The sequence below is a fragment of the Megachile rotundata genome, chromosome 13, assembly GCF_050947335.1.
Source record: "Megachile rotundata isolate GNS110a chromosome 13, iyMegRotu1, whole genome shotgun sequence".
In the NCBI taxonomy this organism is placed as follows: domain Eukaryota; kingdom Metazoa; phylum Arthropoda; class Insecta; order Hymenoptera; family Megachilidae; genus Megachile; species Megachile rotundata.
This window is the reverse complement of record NC_134995.1, coordinates 13,490,653-13,509,283: the sequence shown is the minus strand read 5'-3', so window position 1 is coordinate 13,509,283 and position 18,631 is coordinate 13,490,653. Positions and strand designations below refer to the sequence as shown.

The window sequence follows — 18,631 nt, the reverse complement described above, 5'->3', positions numbered from 1 at the left end:
GTTTACGCGTCTTCTTTGCGTCTTTTGCCGGCGGACGACAGAAAGCAGAAATTACTTTCATGTCGGAGCGGAATTTTATCGGTGCTTGAAATTTTAAATGCCTTTGTCCCTCGTCTCCGGCTTGGCCGACGTTCCCTTTTTCCAGCGACGAAAATTCCGCCACCCTTTAACGCTTCTCGCCGCTTTTGGAACTCTCTTGGATGGCTTCTCCTTTTACCTCCTGTTCGATGGCTGTCAACTAGGTTAGGTAAATTGGAAATTAAACGAACCGCATATCGGAACTGTAATTATCGAATTTGTATTAATTCGCAATGACGGATAGCCGGCGTATGATTTACAGCGAGAATTTAATTAGAAATAGAATTAATTCCTCGTTTGTCGAATTTTCTATCGATTTTCTAAATATTACTTTGACCGTGCGTCTTTTATTCGGAACGCATTCGACGATGCGCCATGAATAATACCGTTCCCAGTCACCCTTTCGTTTTATTATTGCAACAATTCACGCCACTTTGATCGGGTCGTTTCGAAAATCCAAGGGACCGTGTAATTTTTCCACCGCGACCGTTCCCGTTCTGCTTTGATGTCGCAAAACGTGGCCAGCCTCTCGTTATTTATACGTTTCGATTTTTTTCGCCCACCGCAAAAAGACAATTTCGCGCATCGTAATTGACGGGGGAGAAAGAAATATCTGGACACCCAGAATTTCGTGAACCCGTTTCGCAAATTCGACGCGTCCCAGAGAGAGCGCGATTTCGTTCGGTTGTTTCTACGAATGCAGCCTCGCGAAGGCGCCAAACTGTTCGCAAACAGTTTCGCAAGTTAAATAGCACTTTTCCCGTGTGCAAGAAAATTCCGGACAAATTGAAATTTCCTTGAATCACGCCAAGCTCCCTCAAGAAATCGACTAGGAAATATCCTTGCTTTCGTAAAACTTACATCCGAAGACTTCCGAGAATAAACGCGAAAACATTATCGCCTCGTATGACGACCTCGCGATTTTCGTGAAATGTCGAAAGCTCTTCGTTTGTGAACTGCTTAAGGAGGCCGTCATTAATCGATAGTTATTTTCAACGCGATCAAATTGCACTTCGTTACGCTTCGTTGGGTCAAGGTTGCCATCGCTAACTCGCTATATGACCACTCGTTAAATTGCTATGCGTGGCGCTCTCGATGGGTTATGCTCTCGGCATGTTGTATCTTTCATGCGTTGCATTTTATATGTGCTGCCACTTTTACGCGTTGTCTCGGACCATTGCATTTTGTACGTGGCATGATTTCGACACGCGGAGTTCCTGATGCGTTGAATTCGCGGTGCGGTGGGACTTTGACGCGTTAAGTTCTCGTAGCGCTGAGTTACCGACGCGTTGAGTTCTCGGAGCGTTGAGTTCTCGAAGCGTTGAGTCCTTGGCGCGTTGAGTTCTCGAAGCGCTGAGTTCATGGCGCGGTGAATTTTCGAAGCGTTGAGTTCCTGGCGCGTGGAATTCTTAAAGCGCTGAGTTCCCGACGTGTCGAGTTCTCAAAGCGTTGAGTTCTCGGCGCTTTGAGATCTCGAAGCGTTGAGTTCTTGGAGCGTCGAATTGTCAAAGCGTTGAGTTCCCGACGTGTTGAGTTCTCAAAGCGTTGAGTTCCCGACGCACCGAATTCTCAAAGCGTTGATGTCTCCACGCGTTGAGTTCCCGGCGCGTTGAGCTCTCAAAGCATTGCATTCTCGACGCGTTGAGTTCTCGGCGCTTTGAGATCTCGAGGCGTTGAATTCTTAGCGCGTTGAGTTCTTGGCGCTTTGAGATCTCAGCGCGTTATGGTGTCGATGCGTTGAGTTCTCGACGCGTTGAGTTCTCAGTGCGTTATGGTGTCGATGCGTCGAGTTCTCGGTGCGTTGAGTTCTCAGTGCGTTATGGTGTCGATGCGTTGAGCTCTCAGTGCGTCGAGTTCTCGGTGCGTTGAGTTCTCAGTGCGTTATGGTGTCGATGCGTTGAACTCTCGGTGCATTGACTCTCGACGCGTTGAATTTTCGACGCGTTGAGTTCTTGACACGTTGAGTCCTCAACGCTTCGGTTTCCCAGAACACCACACACCCAACGCATAGTACACTCCACGCATCTTGTCATCATCCCATAATTTCTATCCACCTCATCCCCCACGCGTTACACTCCCCACGCTATATTGCAACATACTACTTCAGCAACCCTCCACACTCCACCTCCAAAAGCAAGTATCGAAGAAGAGTTCACAACTATTAGCTACGCGTCGGAGCCTCTTGAGGAAGTTTAATCGAAATCAAAGTTTCCGTGGCGAGGGTGTCTCGTCAAACGGGGCTGCTCATCCCTCGCGCAACCCCTGTTCCTTCAAATACTTGGACGTACACGATGAAGTGGCTGCATTGTGCGGTAGCCAGGATTCCTGTTTGCTAGTTAAAGCGCGTGCAAGCTCGAGAGGAAATCCCGACCTCGTCGGGATACGCATTCGAACATCGTCTCGTGGAAACACGAGGGTGGAGGAAACGCAAACACCGAAGCCGAGGATCGAATGACGAAACGCACGTGATTCCAGGATACGTGGATGGGGTTTGACGGGGCCTCTGTGAACGGGAAATATCGTTCGGAATGACAAGGGTTGTTCGTTTCATCTCTGTTTGCTCGGGGATTCCTTCAGGGTTTCGAGGCGGGGATTTCTCGGCCGGATTTTTTTTCCAGATTACGGCGGTTACCGGGTCTCCTGAGTCGCTTTCAGGGTTGAAGCGGTGCTTTTTAGATATCGAACTACGTGACTGGAGTTTTCGTATTTTAATCGTATCACATCTAATATATTGGATAAAAATTTTATCCAATGTAATAAAAGCGAGTCTGGACATCTGCAATTTGTTTTTCTGATAAATTGAACCATTTCAATATTTTAATACTGTCAATATTCTCGTATTAATGTACAATAAATACGTTGATTCTATCCATGTACATACTAGACACAACCCTTAAATTTGATAGCACCGTTCATTTTTCCTATCGTTCCACTATAACAGGTACATTAACGTCAATCGACGTATCGTCGACAGCTATTGGTTGTCTGACTTCGCTGAAATTTGTCCATTTCCCTTAAGTGATCAGACACGAGCTTGCATGCGATAGTCGATTGATCAACGGGTGTTAGAACTATCGACAAGCTGTTGCTGCTGTCTGCCACTGTCAGTCATTAGCTACTGTTCAGATGTCTGACTAGTGACTACCTTTACTACTGTCAATGTATATCTGTTATACGTCGATCGAAACCCTTCGCATCTTGATAGTTTCCACATTCAAAAGGTGGCAATTTATCACTTATCTAAACTATACGTTTACGTGAAAAATTACAATGCATTGTCAGTTACTAGTAACTTAAGAAATTTATTAAACAAGACTCTTATAAGACTTTCAAGATCATGAGAATGAACTACTAGTCATTTAATACTCGTCTGATTTTTTACATTCACTACTTGTTTCAGGACAAAGTTCATATTACTTGTCTGACCTGTAAGCACATACTACTTGTCTGACTATTAGTCATTTACTACTACTTGTCTTACCAGTAAACATATAGCATTTGTCTTAGCACTAGTTATTTACTACTTGTCTGACAAACGACACTATTTACTTGTCTGACCATTAAGCTTGTACTACTTGTCTGACTATTAGTCTTTTACTATTTGTCTTGCAATAAGCATAATCTACTTGCCTGACCACTAAACATATAGCACTTGTCTGACTACTAGTCTTTTACTACTTGTCTTACAAACGGCACTATCTGCTTGTCTGACTACTGTTTACTTACCACTTGTTTTGCAATAAGCATTATCTACTTGTCTGACTACTAGTCTTTTACTACTTGTCTTACAAACGGCACTATCTACTTGTCTGACTACTGTTCACTTACTACTTGTCTTGCAATAAGCATTATCTACTTGTCTGACCACTAAACATATAGCACTTGTCTGACTACTAGTCTTTTACTACTTGTCTTACAAACGGCACTATCTACTTGTCTGACTACTGTTCACTTACTACTTGTCTTGCAATAAGCATTATCTACTTGTCTGACCACCAACCTGAACCTACTCCGACCATTAGCCACATCTTAAAAAATCTACAACTACCTATGAATTATTTTTGCAGCTGAAAATTGTTTATCAAATGTAAAGATAGAAGATAGTAATTGCAACAAGAAATGTAAGTTCCTTGAACATACAGGAACTTGAACATGGCAATATCGAACGAATCACTTAGCAATAGAATCAATATTTACCGAGTTATTAGGGCGAAATCAGTCGCGTGCACCCTCTGGATATTTGGCCTTTGAACATATTAATTATATTCACCGACGAATTTCCTCATTAACTTCGGTTCACCGCGAAATCGAATGACCAGCCTTTAAACTACAAATTATATCGGAACCGCATCGGCTCGCGGGTCTTATTTAAAGTTCCTGGACGAAATTTATCTGGTAACAAACCGCGGCCATTTGCGGGGTTTTGAGGTCACGTTTCATGGAGAAGTAATTAGCCAATCGCGCATTCCTTGCGTTCCTTTGCTCGCCCGACAAATGCTTCCACCGCAATTTATTAGAGCCTCGCATTTGGATCTCCCTGCGATTACCGACCCTCGTGATAATTATCGTATAATCAATTTATCACGGTCCATTCAGAAATTTCAGACTCGCGAAGGGCATTCGATGTCGCCGCGTGTAACACGCGTCGTAGCCAAACTGTCGGTCGGATTTAATAAAATGCAAATTCTTGGAAAAATCCGAGCTACCAAGAATCTGATGAATCCTCATATTCCGTTACCACGATGTTCGCGATCGTAAACGCTTCAATCTCATGATCTTGTATTTGAGGGTGCATCCGGATCGGAATTCGTCAGACATCGATAAAAATCCGCCCTTCCCGAGTCGGCTCCTTTACGTGCCAGATAAAACTGTGCCCCTCGCTTCCCTTTGCCAAGCGTCGTTCCTCTTTTTGATCGCGAATACTCGTTCATGTTCCTTCGGCTCGATGATCGACGTCTTTTGTGATCGCGTTTCCGCTTCACGCCCACCGCTTCTCCTCTTTATATCATCCAGCTTTGGGAAACAACGAGGTAACATTCCGATTCTACTGCGAGCCTCAGTTTCGGGATGAAAATAAAGTAGCGACTCGCTGCTCGGGATATATGAACGGTTCCTTTGAACCGCGACCTGATCTGTTTTACCCAACCAAAATATAGATGCAAGATTTTCTCGTTTGTGGATCGTTCTACTTGTCTGATCATACGGAATATTTTATTCAAATCTAGTTCTGAGCATTTCATGTCATACGCTACTTGTCTGACCGCATATGCTACCTTCATTTTATTCGTCTGATCATGTGTGGTTACTCTATTTGTTTGATGACATTGGTTACTGTATTCACTTCTTTGACAAGACATGACACTGTTTCTACTTGTCTGACTAGATGGGATGCTATATCTACTTGTCTGACTACACATGGTACTGTATCTACTTGTCTGACTAGACACGTTACTGTGTTTACTTGTCTGACCACACATGGTAGCTGTATCTACTTGTCTGACCACATATGACAACTGTATCTACTCGTCTGACCACGCACAACGTCATATCTACTCGTCTAACCACAATGGTACTATATCTACTTGTCTGACTAGACACGTTACTGTATCTACTTGTCTGACCACATATGACAACTGTATCTACTTGTCTGACCACGAACAACGTTATATCTACTTGTCTGACTAAACACATGTTACTATATCTACTCGTCTGACCACATATGACAACTGTATCTACTTGTCTGACCACGTACAACGTTATATCTACTTGTCTGACTAAACACACGTTACTGTATCTACTTGTCTGACCACATATGACAACTGAATCTACTTGTCTGACCACGAAAAACGTTATATCTACTTGTCTGACTAAACACACGTTACTGTATCTACTTGTCTGACCACACATGACAACTGTATCTACTTGTCTTACCACGAACAACGTTATATCTACTTGTCTGACTAAACACACGTTACTATATCTACTTGTCTGACCATATATGACAACTGTATCTACTTGTCTTACCACGAACAACGTTATATCTACTTGTCTGACTAAACACACGTTACTATATCTACTTGTCTGACCACATATGACAACTGTATCTACTTGTCTGACCACGAACAACGTTATATCTACTTGTCTGACTAGACACGTTACTGTATCTACTTGTCTGACCACACATGGTAACTGTATCTACTTGTCTGACCACGAATAACATTATATCTACTTGTCTGACCATAATGGTACTATATCTACTTGTCTGACCACAATATCTCCTCTCTACTCGCTTGATCATATATTGTTCTGCAACTTACTTGATCATTTAATTACTTGTCTGATCATGTACGACATTATCTGTTGCTTATTTATCCACATATGCCTACTCGTTCGTTAATATCGTGTGTATAAAATCATTCTATTACTTGTCTGATCATGTATGACATTATATGTTGCTTATTTATCCACATATGCCTACTCGTTAGTTAACATCGTGTGTACAAAATCATTCTATTGCTTGTCTGATCATATACGATATTATCTGTTGCTTATTTATCCACATATGCCTACTCGTTCGTTAACGTCATGTGTACAACAGCGTCGTATACCCATTACGCTCCTCGACAATAAATTTTTCTTTTAAAGAGACACATTTCAGCAACGTATCTCCTGCAGAATGCAACGAAGAAGCTTTTCTTCAGGGAATTTATTCCGCAATCCAACACGCAGTTCTCTCGCGAAAATAAATTCCTCCAAGCAGCTGTTGCCATTCCGCTAATTGTTTAGTCCCGTGGGTTGGCTGCTTTCCTGCGACGCGTTTAAACGTCGCCAAGACAGCCGCTAGAAAATATCGAGGAGTCCATTAAACCGCTTTAGAAGGTAACTTAGCCGGCGCTTATCATCCGCGTTTACGGCATAATGGCTTGCAGACGTGGGTGAGATACGCGTTCTTGTTCGTATACTGTTTCTTGCCTCGATAAGGCGGTGTCGAGGGCGTGTGTGGCCTCTTCAACAGAATTTATTCATCGCTTGCTTTCATGTTTAATACATCGGCCTCTTATTGTTAGTTTACTACACAGATGTGCTGAGTTACGAAATTGCTGTGTTCTGCATTTCTAAGCCTACTAATTACCAATTAACTTGATACCGAAATTTCCACTTAGAGATTTCTGTGTTGAGGTCGTAAGCTTCTACGTCCCCAAATTTTCGTGTATTCAAATTCTCATATCCCTAAATTTCTATAGGACCTAGTTTGTATGTCTGCGACTTCCTATGTCCTCAAATTTCCATCTCTGCAATTTCCTTTAATCCCAAGTCAAATAGTTCTACTTGTCTGACTAGATAGGATGCTGTATCTACTTGTCTGACTACATGTGGTAACTGTATCTACTTGTCTGACTACATATGATACTGCATCTACTTGTCTGACTAGACACGTTACTGTATCTACTTGTCTGACTACATATGATACTGCATCTACTTGTCTGACCACATATGGTAACTGTATCTACTTGTCTGACCACGAACGACGTTATATCTACTTGTCTGACCATAATGGTGCTACATCTACTTGTCTGACTAGACACGTCACTGTATCTACTTGTCTGACCACATATGATAACTGCATCTACTTGTCTGACCACGAACGACGTTATATCTACTTGTCTGACCATAATGGTGCTACATCTACTTGTCTGACTAGACACGTCACTGTATCTACTTGTCTGACCACATATGATAACTGCATCTACTTGTCTGACCACGAACGACGTTATATCTACTTGTCTGACAATAATGGTGCTATATCTACTTGTCTAACCACAACATCTCCTCTCTACTCGCCTGACCATGTATTGTTATACAACTTGCTTGATCATTTCATTACTTGTCTGATCATGTACGTCATTATATCTACTTGTCTGACCATAATAGTACTGTATTCACTTGTCTGACCACAACATCTCCTCTCTACTCGCCTGACCATGTATTGTTATACAACTTGCTTGATCATTTTATTACTTGTCTGATCATGTACGAAATTATATCTACTTGTCTGACCATAATAGTACTGTATTCACTTGTCTGACCACAACATCTCCTCTCTACTCGCCTGACCATGTATTGTTATACAACTTGCTTGATCATTTCATTACTTGTCTGATCATGTACGACATTATATCTACTTGTCTGACCATAATAGTACTGTATTCACTTGTCTGACCACAACATCTCCCCTCTACTCGCCTGACCATGTATTGTTCTACAACTTGCTTGATCATTTCATTATTTCTCTGATCATGTACGACATTATATCTACTTGTCTGACCATAATGGTACTGTATTCACTTGTCTGACTACAACATCTCCTCTCTACTTATCTAACCATATATTATTCCACAACTTATTTAATCATTCTATTACTTGTCTGATTATACACGATATTAACGTCGCAACATTTCAAGATCTCAAACCCTGATAAACCCAAGCCCCAAAATTTGCACACTGCTGAATTCCCAACAGCCCAAAGTCCTCGGTAGTTAAGAGCAGAATTATACAAACGATTTCGAAAAATTGTTTCCCGAGGAAAGTTTCTTTGAAGGACCTTAAAGCTCGCGTTTCGGCTATCATGTTTTTCCAACAAACCACGCCGACATGAATATGCATGTAATGTATACGGGAATATCGCGGAATGAAGTACCGCGAGAACCACGAACCGTCACGGGTCCAATATAAATTCAAATTTGCCCGTTTCCATTGTACGCTTCTTTTCGCCGAGGCGAGCGATTACGTCGCGCGGATTTGCCCGGTGTTTCGATTCCACTCCAAAAAATTCGATCGTTTCGTTTTCAAAAGAGCAACCATCGAGATCAACCTGTTCGATCGACCTCGTTCCGCGCGCGTACGTTGATCGGTGAAAGTCGACTCGGAGCCGTAGTTCCGTGCAGAATAGTCAGCGATTAACTCGTTTAATCGACGGAACGAGTTAATTCGTCGTCCGGACGGCCCACATTTAAAAACCGGCTACGTATTTATTTCGAAACTGTAATTGAATTCGCGTCGTACGGAATTTGTTTTCTACTTCGCGTTCCGTGTAAGAGAGATCTGTTTAAATAAACTTTTGATCGAAGTTCGGACTTTTAATTTTATTAAGCGATCGAATTAATCCAATTAGCAAGTTGACAACGGGCATATTCGGCGAATCCTTCCTGAGCGTATTTTTTACCACGGCCGGTTTTCTAGTACCTTTATTCTCGTCCTCTTTCTTTCCTCCAGTGTCCTCATTGTTAGTCGCATCCTCGTTCAGCCAGACTCGAGTTAAGCAGATTAAGTCCTAAGAAGCGGAACGCTGCTGAAATTTGCTGGCGAAGCGTGCGACTCTTCTGTTTGTTTCGGCAAATACATAATCGTCCATTTTCCACAGATTCCTTTTCCCTTTTCCAAAGTGGTTTCGTATTTCTTGATTGGTGCCGCGATTTAGGACTTCATTTTTTATCTCGTTTGCGATGGTTTCTTTCCTGAAGACTTTTGGAAAATTAGTAGTCTGTTTCTGAGATGCTTAAAATGGCGGTAAATCGAGCTATGCAATAACGTTTCTTTGCCGGTTGTTTTTTGGGGTTCGGAGTTTCGATTGACAGGCAGCTGGCAATTTCCGGTTCCGAGTCAGGCCGTCCTTTGAACGCTCGTAAAGCACTTAAGAAACTGCGAACATCGCCAACGGCGACGATAGAGAGCACCTATCGAGGTGCCGTTCTCAGGTATCGATACTCGCATCTCGAATTCCGCTCGGGCCTGAAAGCACATCGAAACTCGAGAACGGCTATCCTTTTTCCTCTTTTTCGCCCTTCTCGATCTTGTATTTTCTACGCTTTATTACAGGAAATTGGAGTAATTTCGTTCGAATTGGAAATAACAGCCCGGAGAAACGTTGCTGGAGTTTTTGCCCGATATCTCGATTCGTTGACAAATGCTTTCGATTCCCTAGGATCAAACTCGCCAAACGAATAACTTTATGATGTATATCATTTCTATCATTTCGTAGTACTTTCCACGCGTTATATTGCCACGCGTAGTAATTTCCACGCGTAGTAGTTTACACGCGTTATATTGCCATACGTGGTGAATCCCATGCGTAGTATTTTACACGCGTTATATCGCCACGCGTGGTAATTCCCACGCGTGGTAATTCCCACGCGTAGGATTTTCCACGCGTTATATCGCCACGCGTGGTATTCTCCACGCGTTATATTGCCACGCGCGGTAATTTCCACGCGTTATATCGCCACGCGTGGTAATTCCCACGCGTAGGATTTTCCACGCGTTATATCGCCACGCGTGGTAATTCCCACGCGTGGTATTCTCCACGCGTTATATTGCCACGCGCGATAATTTCCACGCGTAGTATTTTCCACGCGTTATATCGCCACGCGTGGTAATTCCCACGCGTAGGATTTTCCACGCGTTATATCGCCACGCGTGGTAATTCCCACGCGTGGTATTCTCCACGCGTTATATTGCCACGCGCGATAATTTCCACGCGTAGTATTTTCCACGCGTTATATCGCCACGCGTGGTAATTTCTACGCGCAGTATTTTCCACGCGTTATATCGCTACGCGTGGTATTCTCCACGCGTTATATTGTCACGCGCGATAATTTCCACGCGTAATATTTTCCACGCGTTATATCGCCACGCGTGGTATTCTCCACGCGTTATATTGCCACGCTCGGTAATTTCTATACGTAGTATTTTCCACGCGTTATATTGCCACGCGTAGTAATTCTCACGCGCCCTAGGATCAAATTCGCCAAACGAATAACTTTATGATGTATATCATTTCTGGGTTAAATTGAAAGTCTCAGTAAAGTTGTAAAGGTGATTTTCCAAGATCGTAAAAAATAGATTCGATTATCATTTTATCCTTGTTTCTTTTTAGTAGATACTCTCCGTAGAGGAATCGAATTCCCGTCCACTCGAACGCGGATCCACCTGAAAATCCGTGAAATCTAAATATTCAATCTCGTCGAATGCGCAAACAGTGATTCAATCTCGCTGGCCGAGAGCATACGATCGATTTGCATCGATTTTAAATCGTGGTCAGGGCCGAGGATTAGGTCCGTGCCATTCCATATTTCAGACTTTGCTGAAATTTCGAAATTTATATGCTGCCATGTTCTAGATTATTTAGTTCCAAAATTACTGTCTTCTTTATTCCCAAATTTGTATTATATTATATGTCGGTATATTCGACGTTAAACCATTATAGTTAAGTCTTTCCACATCTTCAAAATCCAACATCTCCACTCAGACATCCACATGGATATCCATCCACATCTTCAAAATCCCACATCAGCAACAGTTACCTCCCACATTTGCACAAATCATTCTCCAAGTTTGGAGTCCCATCTCGTAAAGCAATTTCTAAGTAATTACAATAACTCAGGGCACTAAAAGATCACGTCCGTTTCAATTCCTCTTCTTAATCACTTAAAAAACGGTTTCCATTTGGTAAAGTTCGAGACAGAATCGTCCGAAAGAATCTCTTGGCACGGGCCAGCCGTAACAACCCAGCCGTTTTAGCCAATTTCTCTCTGTTTTATATTGTAATTCTGAACCGAAGGTAATCCGTTCGAATTAATATCCCGGTTGCTTTTCCAAATCGCGGTCGGTACTTGGAGAGATTCAAAATCGCGCGCGTGTGAAAAGTGGTCGAAAGCGGAACGTGATAATGAGAGAATAATGAAGACAAATGAACGTGGCGGAGGCAAGCTTCGAAAGGCTTCGCGAGGAATTAAGCAGCGCCCAGAGTCGATTTCCATGTAAATTCGTCGCTGCCTCTATTGTTTCACCGCTCAAGATCCGGAGTCGACTTAACGCGAGCACTCTTTTAGCAAATTTCTTTGTATTTCAATGTTAATGTTTGTTGCTGCTTTTTTGAACTGCAAATAAATTCATAATGGAGTAGGAGAAAATATGGGGTGTATTTTTGATACTTGGCTATCTGTATCGTTCATGGCACGACAAGATTTATTTTGGAATTTTTATCTGCCGAATGTCTGACAGGACGATTGTAGCAATGACTTTGACAAGTGTCCCATCATTTCTGTTAAGCCTTCGTGAAGCAGTAAAATGAGAACGAATTTTTGGAGCATGAAGATTGCCTACATTCGTCACTACAACACAAGCTGTTTTAAATTTTCTTCACAAGCTAAAAGACAAAATACCTCAAGAACCTCTTCATTCATATATATCCAGTGATGGACGATTAAGAAGTGCATCTCCTTTTGATTGAAATTTAATCCAAACTTCTAAGTCCGATGCAATCAGATTAAGAAATTGATCGAGAAGGGTTAACGCGTGATTTCACGGAGAACGAATAGAAGAAACGGATTAGAAGTCGTCGAGAGTGGATAACATGGAAACTAGAAGTCTCAATATTTTCTGTGGAAACACGGAAATTGATATTGGCCGTGTTTGTCGGGCCAGTGAAACTAACTCGGCGCTATCTCGCCAGTCGAGCGAACCGAGATTCCGTTTCCTCTCTGCCCTCGCCTCTCTGCTTCGAAATTAGCGAATTTTCGGCCGAACTGGGCAATCTCGGAAACTTCTATTTCCTTCTTCCTTTTGTTCTTCGCAGGTCCTGAGGTAATTCGCACTCTTTATATTTTGTTGGAGAAATTGAAACTTTGTCGCAGAATAGCCACTCGTGACACTCCTTCGTGACGCACGTTACAGTTGAAATGTGATAAATGATGTGATTTGGCGATAATATACTTTGGAATGAACTGTTGCATTAGTTATTTGTCTGGTCACAAAGCTTTTAATAATTGTCTTTTATTAATTGTCATACTACTTGTCTGACCACTAAGCACATACTACTTGTCTGACTAATAAACATATACTACTTGTCTGACTAATAAACATATACTACTTGTCTGACTAGTGAGCACATACTACTTGTCTTATCCATAAGTACGTACTACTTGTCTGACTAGTAAGCACATACTACTTGTCTGACCAGTAAGTACATACTACTTGTCTGACCAGTAAGTACATACTACTTGTCTGATCAATAAGTACGTACTACTTGTCTGACTAGTAAGTTTGTACTACTTGTCCGACTAGTAAGCACATACTACTTGTCTTACTAGTGAGTACATACTACTTGTCTGACCAGTAAGTACATACTACTTGTCTGATCAATAAGTACGTACTACTTGTCTGAATAGTAAGTTCGTACTACTTGTCTGACTAGTAAGCTTGTACTACTTGTCTGACCAGTAAGCACATACTACTTGTCTGCTCACTAAGTACATACTACTTGTCTGACCAGTAAGCACAAACTACTTGTCTTATCAATAAGTACGTACTACTTTTCTGACTAGTAAGCTCGTACTACTTGTCTGACTAGTAAGTTCGTACTACTTGTCTGACTATTGGTCCCTTACTACTTGTCTGACCACTGAGCACGTAAAGCTTGTCTTACTACCAGTCACTTACTTGTGTGACAAACCTTGTACATCAGTCTGCCTCAAAAAAACATATACATGAAATGTATCTGTGATTAATTATTTATAACTGCAGAATAAATAATATATATTCTTAAATGTAGATTCTATTTTTGGGCGAAATTTTTGAAATCAAACTGTTGCACCTTTGGGGCGTAAACTGAAAAACGGGGATCTTTGTTAGTTGATGTAAAAGGTTATAATTGATGGATGGATAGGTTAGTGGAACAAAATGGCCATGTTTGATTCATGTCACGTTCAGGAAGGATATAAACGAGTATCGCGTCCCGTTTCGTTCGGAATATCCGGCTTAAACTCAATGGGGATTCCTGAAGAGAGTAAAAAAGGCTGGCTTACGTGCGTGAATAGGATTAAAGGTGTCATAAATTGCTGCAAAGCGCGAGTATATCCTACTTTCCTGTGATTACTCGTGAACGTAGCGGCGTTTCTTTCAAACACGCCTGAAAAACGAGCAAATTTCAGTGGGATAAACCGAGAAGACACACACCATAATTATTTTAAATAACTCGGTTTACGTAATTACAACGTTTTTACCATGAAATGAATAACGCTGGAGTTAATTCTTTTGCGAATAATTTGTGAAATATCTGACTGTTTCTCTTGAGGGCTTCTTTCGAAATTTTTGCGACATACAGTTCTAATTAGAAAATTCTACGAAAATGTGTGACGTTATAAAATTTCTAATTTCTTCGAATAATTTTGTTATTACTTTACTTTAATAACTTTACTTCCACTAATATTACAATACACTCTTTTCACCACTACAAGTTTTCTCAATTTTATTCCACATTTTATCTACCATTCTAGACGTAGAATCACAGTATAATACTGAACAAGAGATCCAAAACACCACGTTTAAAGTAGATATCATAAATATCATTTTCCACCTGCACCAGGTGAATTCGTATCAGCTAGAAAACTAGCTACCACTTCTATCTCGCATGAAACCCATCTCTGTATTTTAAATTTCAACTATCTCGGAATCAGTCAAGGTATCAAGCGTGGAACATGGAGCCCAAAAAGAAGTATTCTCGGTTTCCATTTTCATGTACCTTTTAACAATTTCATGTCACGTGCAAGGTTATACTTGAAACACTTTTATGCTACTTGTTTCATTTAATTAAAAATATGATGTTGCTGATATTATTTATTGAACATGGAGGACCAGGTACAAAAATAAAAGGCAATCACTACTTGTCTGACCAGTAAGCACATACTACTTGTCTGATCACTAAGCATGTACTACTTGTCTGACTAGTAAGCACATACTACTTGTCTTACCAGTAAGCACATACTACTTGTCTTACCAGTAAGCACATACTACTTGTCTGATCACTAGGTATGTACTACTTGTCTTATCACTAAGTATGTACTACTTGTATGATCACTAAGTATGTACTACTTGTCTTACCAGTAGGCATATACTACTTGTCTGATCAGTAAGAACGTACTACTTGTTTGACTAGTAAGCACATACTACTTGTCTTACCAGTAAGTACATACTACTTGTCTTATCACTATGTACACACTACTTGTCTTATTAGTAAACATATACTACTTGTCTTACCAGTAAGCCCATACTACTTGTTTGACCAATAAGCACATACTACTTGTCTTACCAATAAGTACATACTACTTGTCTGGCCAGTAAGCACATACTACTTGTCTTACCAGTAAGCCCATACTACTTGTCTGACCACCAACCACATTATTCTATATAAAAGAATATTTCCAAGTCACCTACACAAAAATTAAATTCTATTAAATTCCCAAAGTGCTCTACAATATTAAATATATTAAACATTCCATATAATTTGAATTATTCTATCTACTGGTAGACCCTAAGTCCACCCAGCTATAATTATTAATAAATATCTTTGGCGAATAAAGAGTATCGAGTATCCCATTGAATAAGAAGAGACAGGAGTAAAAAAAAAGCAGCTGGAATTTTTTCCAATTTTGTTCTCCTTCATCGAGGTTCGACGTTTCTGCCGATAATCGCGAATCGATCGCGTCGCCACGTTAGAAGGCAGAGCCGAAGTCAAAGGGTGATTAGGAAGGACGAGGTCATCATTCGGTCGTCCTGTGTTCTCTGATTGGACGAATTCGAAGTCCCTCGGAGCAGACTGCGTCATAGGCGGCCAGTGATCGATACCCAACGATTATAACGCCCCGAGGACGTCGTACATATTAAACCCTCCAACTCCTCCGATGCTCCCGTACATATTAAACTCTTCCTGTCCCCGCTTCCGCCCTTCGTGCATCTCTCTGTTTTCTCTTGATACCCTTTCCGCCTGGAATCTCGCAATTTTTCCTTCTTGCGGACCTGTAAACTTCAGGACTTTGGGAGATCACGGTTTTTAAACCTTGTTAGGGTCTTTCAAATTTTGGTGGGTACTTCTGAATTTCTCGGAAAGTATTTTGGTACTCCTGGTTCTTCTTACGGTTAGTGAACGTAAAATGGAATATGTAAGTCGTATATTTTATAATGTTTTTAAATTGGATAGTCGTAAGATGGTCCAGATAAAGATTTTCGAGAAATGACTGGTTTACCGTGCACACCAGGGAAGAACAATGTTTGTCGTCAAATATTGTTTAGCGTCGCGACGCGGTTGAAAATCAATCGAGTTTACGCAAACAGACGACGCCAACAGCTCCCGATAATGCAAAGCAAATACCTCGTCAAGTGCTTGCGAATCTTATTTCGCTTCGATTCACTCGTAATTCGGTGGGCGAAATTGCTACGGCCTCCAAAATTCTCTGAACGAATAATTAGTAAAAAGAGTTAACCAAACCTGCGACTAAACAAACTAATTTATACCTAACATCTCAATATTTCTCGACACAGCAAACAAGTAAAACTTCTCGTACTCTCTTTTATCTAAAAATCTCTATTATCTATGTGCGTAGTAATTCCCACGCGTTATATTGCCACGCGTAATAATTCCCACGCGTTACATCGCCACGCGTGGTAATTCCCACGCGTAGTATTTTCCACGCGTTATATCGCCACGCGTGGTATTTTCCACGCATTATATTGCCACGCGTGGTAATTCCCACGCATAGTATTTTCCACGCGTTATATCGCCACGCGTGGTATTTACCACGCATTATATTGCCACGCGTGGTAATTCCCACGCATAGTATTTTCCACGCGTTATATCGCCACGCGTAGTAATTCCCACGCGTAGGATTTTCCATGCGTTATATCGCCACGCGTGGTAATTCCCACGCGTAGTATTCTCCACGCGTTATATCGCCACGCGTGGTATTTTCCACGCGTGGTAATTCCCACGCATAGTATTTTCCACGCGTTATATCGCCATGCGTAGTAATTCCCACGCGTAGGATTTTCCACGCGTTATATCGCCACACGTGGTAATTCCCACGCGTAGTATTTTCCACGCGTTATATCGCCATGCGTAGTAATTCCCACGCGTTATATTACCACGCGTGGTAATTCCCACGCGTTATATTGCCACGCGTGGTAATTCTCACGCGTAGTACTTTCCACGCGTTATTTTGCCACGCGTAGTAATTCGCACGCGCCATCTCGCTATGCGTAATAATTCCTACGCGTTATATTGCCAATTGTGGCAATTCCCACGCGTAGTAATTCCCACGCGTTATATTGCCACGCGTAGTGTTATTCACGCGTAGTAATTCTCACGTATCAAATTTAGGGAACAATTTAATTGCAAAGAAAACGTATCCAGTAAAAATTGCATAAGATTCACGCTTCAAAAACAAGAAGTTTTCTGAACCTTGAAAAAGTCTTCCAGTTGCAACACAGCTGTCACGATACTCGGCGATCAGCAAGTTTTGTTATTGCTTTCCCCACGAAACGTAGATCTTTATTTGACTCGACCATTTTTATCGGTGTTAACGCGAATTTCGCGTGACGATCGGTCGTTTAGATCCGCCGGTGAATCAAGCGACTTTCGCGTCCGATAATTTTCAATCGCGCCTTTCCTCGAGAAAAAAAACAACTTCGCCAAAAAATGAAAACTATTGGATTACTTTCGACTGCGAGAACAACTATTGTTCCAGGAATGCGGGTTAATTGTTCGATCCCGGTTTAAATGACGATACCACAACGATTTATCGACCCTCATTTGCACACGTTTATTTATTCTGCACGGTGTTTAGCGTTATTGCGAATTTTATTACCCGTTTTTGCGTTTCTCTTGGGGTTGGACGCTCGCCATCAAACGGGACTTCGTTGTTTTATGTAAATTTTCCTCCATGCGAATGATACCTACGGTGATTGTGTTCCGCGTAATAAAATTCTCTGTTTGCTGCGTGGCGCTAACAGTTTTTGCTCTTCTTGTTTCGCAGAAATACGTCAGCGAGGGCTCGACGGTGCGAGACTGTGTCCCGACGTGCGTCGAAAAGGGTGAGTTTTATTTTACGCTATTTGCAAGCTTAATGCAGGAAAATCAATATAATTCTTTCAAAATAGTCATTGAAAATTTACTTTGTAATCTCACTATTTGTCTCACTTATATGGCCTCGCGTTATATTGCCATATAATTATAGTTGCGTATTGTATCACCACTTGTAGTATTTGTTACGTTTTGTAGCGGTATGTGTAGTATTTTGCATGTGTTGTATCGCCACATATAGTATTCTGCGCGCATAGTACTTTCCTCGCGTTATATTGCCGCGCGTAGTATTTTCCACGCGTAGTAATTCTCACGCGCCATCTCGCTATGCGTAGTAATTCCCACGCGTTATATCGCCACGCGTAGTAATTTCCACGCGTCATAACACCATGCGTAGTACTTTCCTCGCGTTATATTGCCACGCGTAGTATTTTCCACGCATAGTAATTCTCACGCGCCATCTTACTACGCGTAGTAATTCCCACGCGTTATATTGCTACGCGTAGTAATTCCCACGCGTCATATCACTACGCGTAGTACTTTCCTCGCGTTATATTGCCACGCGTAGTATTTTCCACGCGTAGTAATTCTCACGCGCCATCTTACCACGCGTTGTAATTCTCACGCGCCATCTTACCACGC

The 18,631-nt window shown here is 41.6% G+C and overlaps 1 protein-coding gene across 1 annotated transcript in view; it reads left to right on the top strand.

Annotated features, from left to right (window-relative positions):
• Positions 1-18,631, top strand: part of Oamb (Octopamine receptor in mushroom bodies) — a 265,798-nt gene that overhangs the window by 233,504 nt on the left and 13,663 nt on the right. Inside the window, exon 12 of the mRNA XM_076538566.1 lies at positions 17,943-18,000. Coding sequence (XP_076394681.1) covers positions 17,943-18,000 — 58 coding nt within the window. The remainder of the gene's footprint in view (positions 1-17,942; positions 18,001-18,631) is intronic.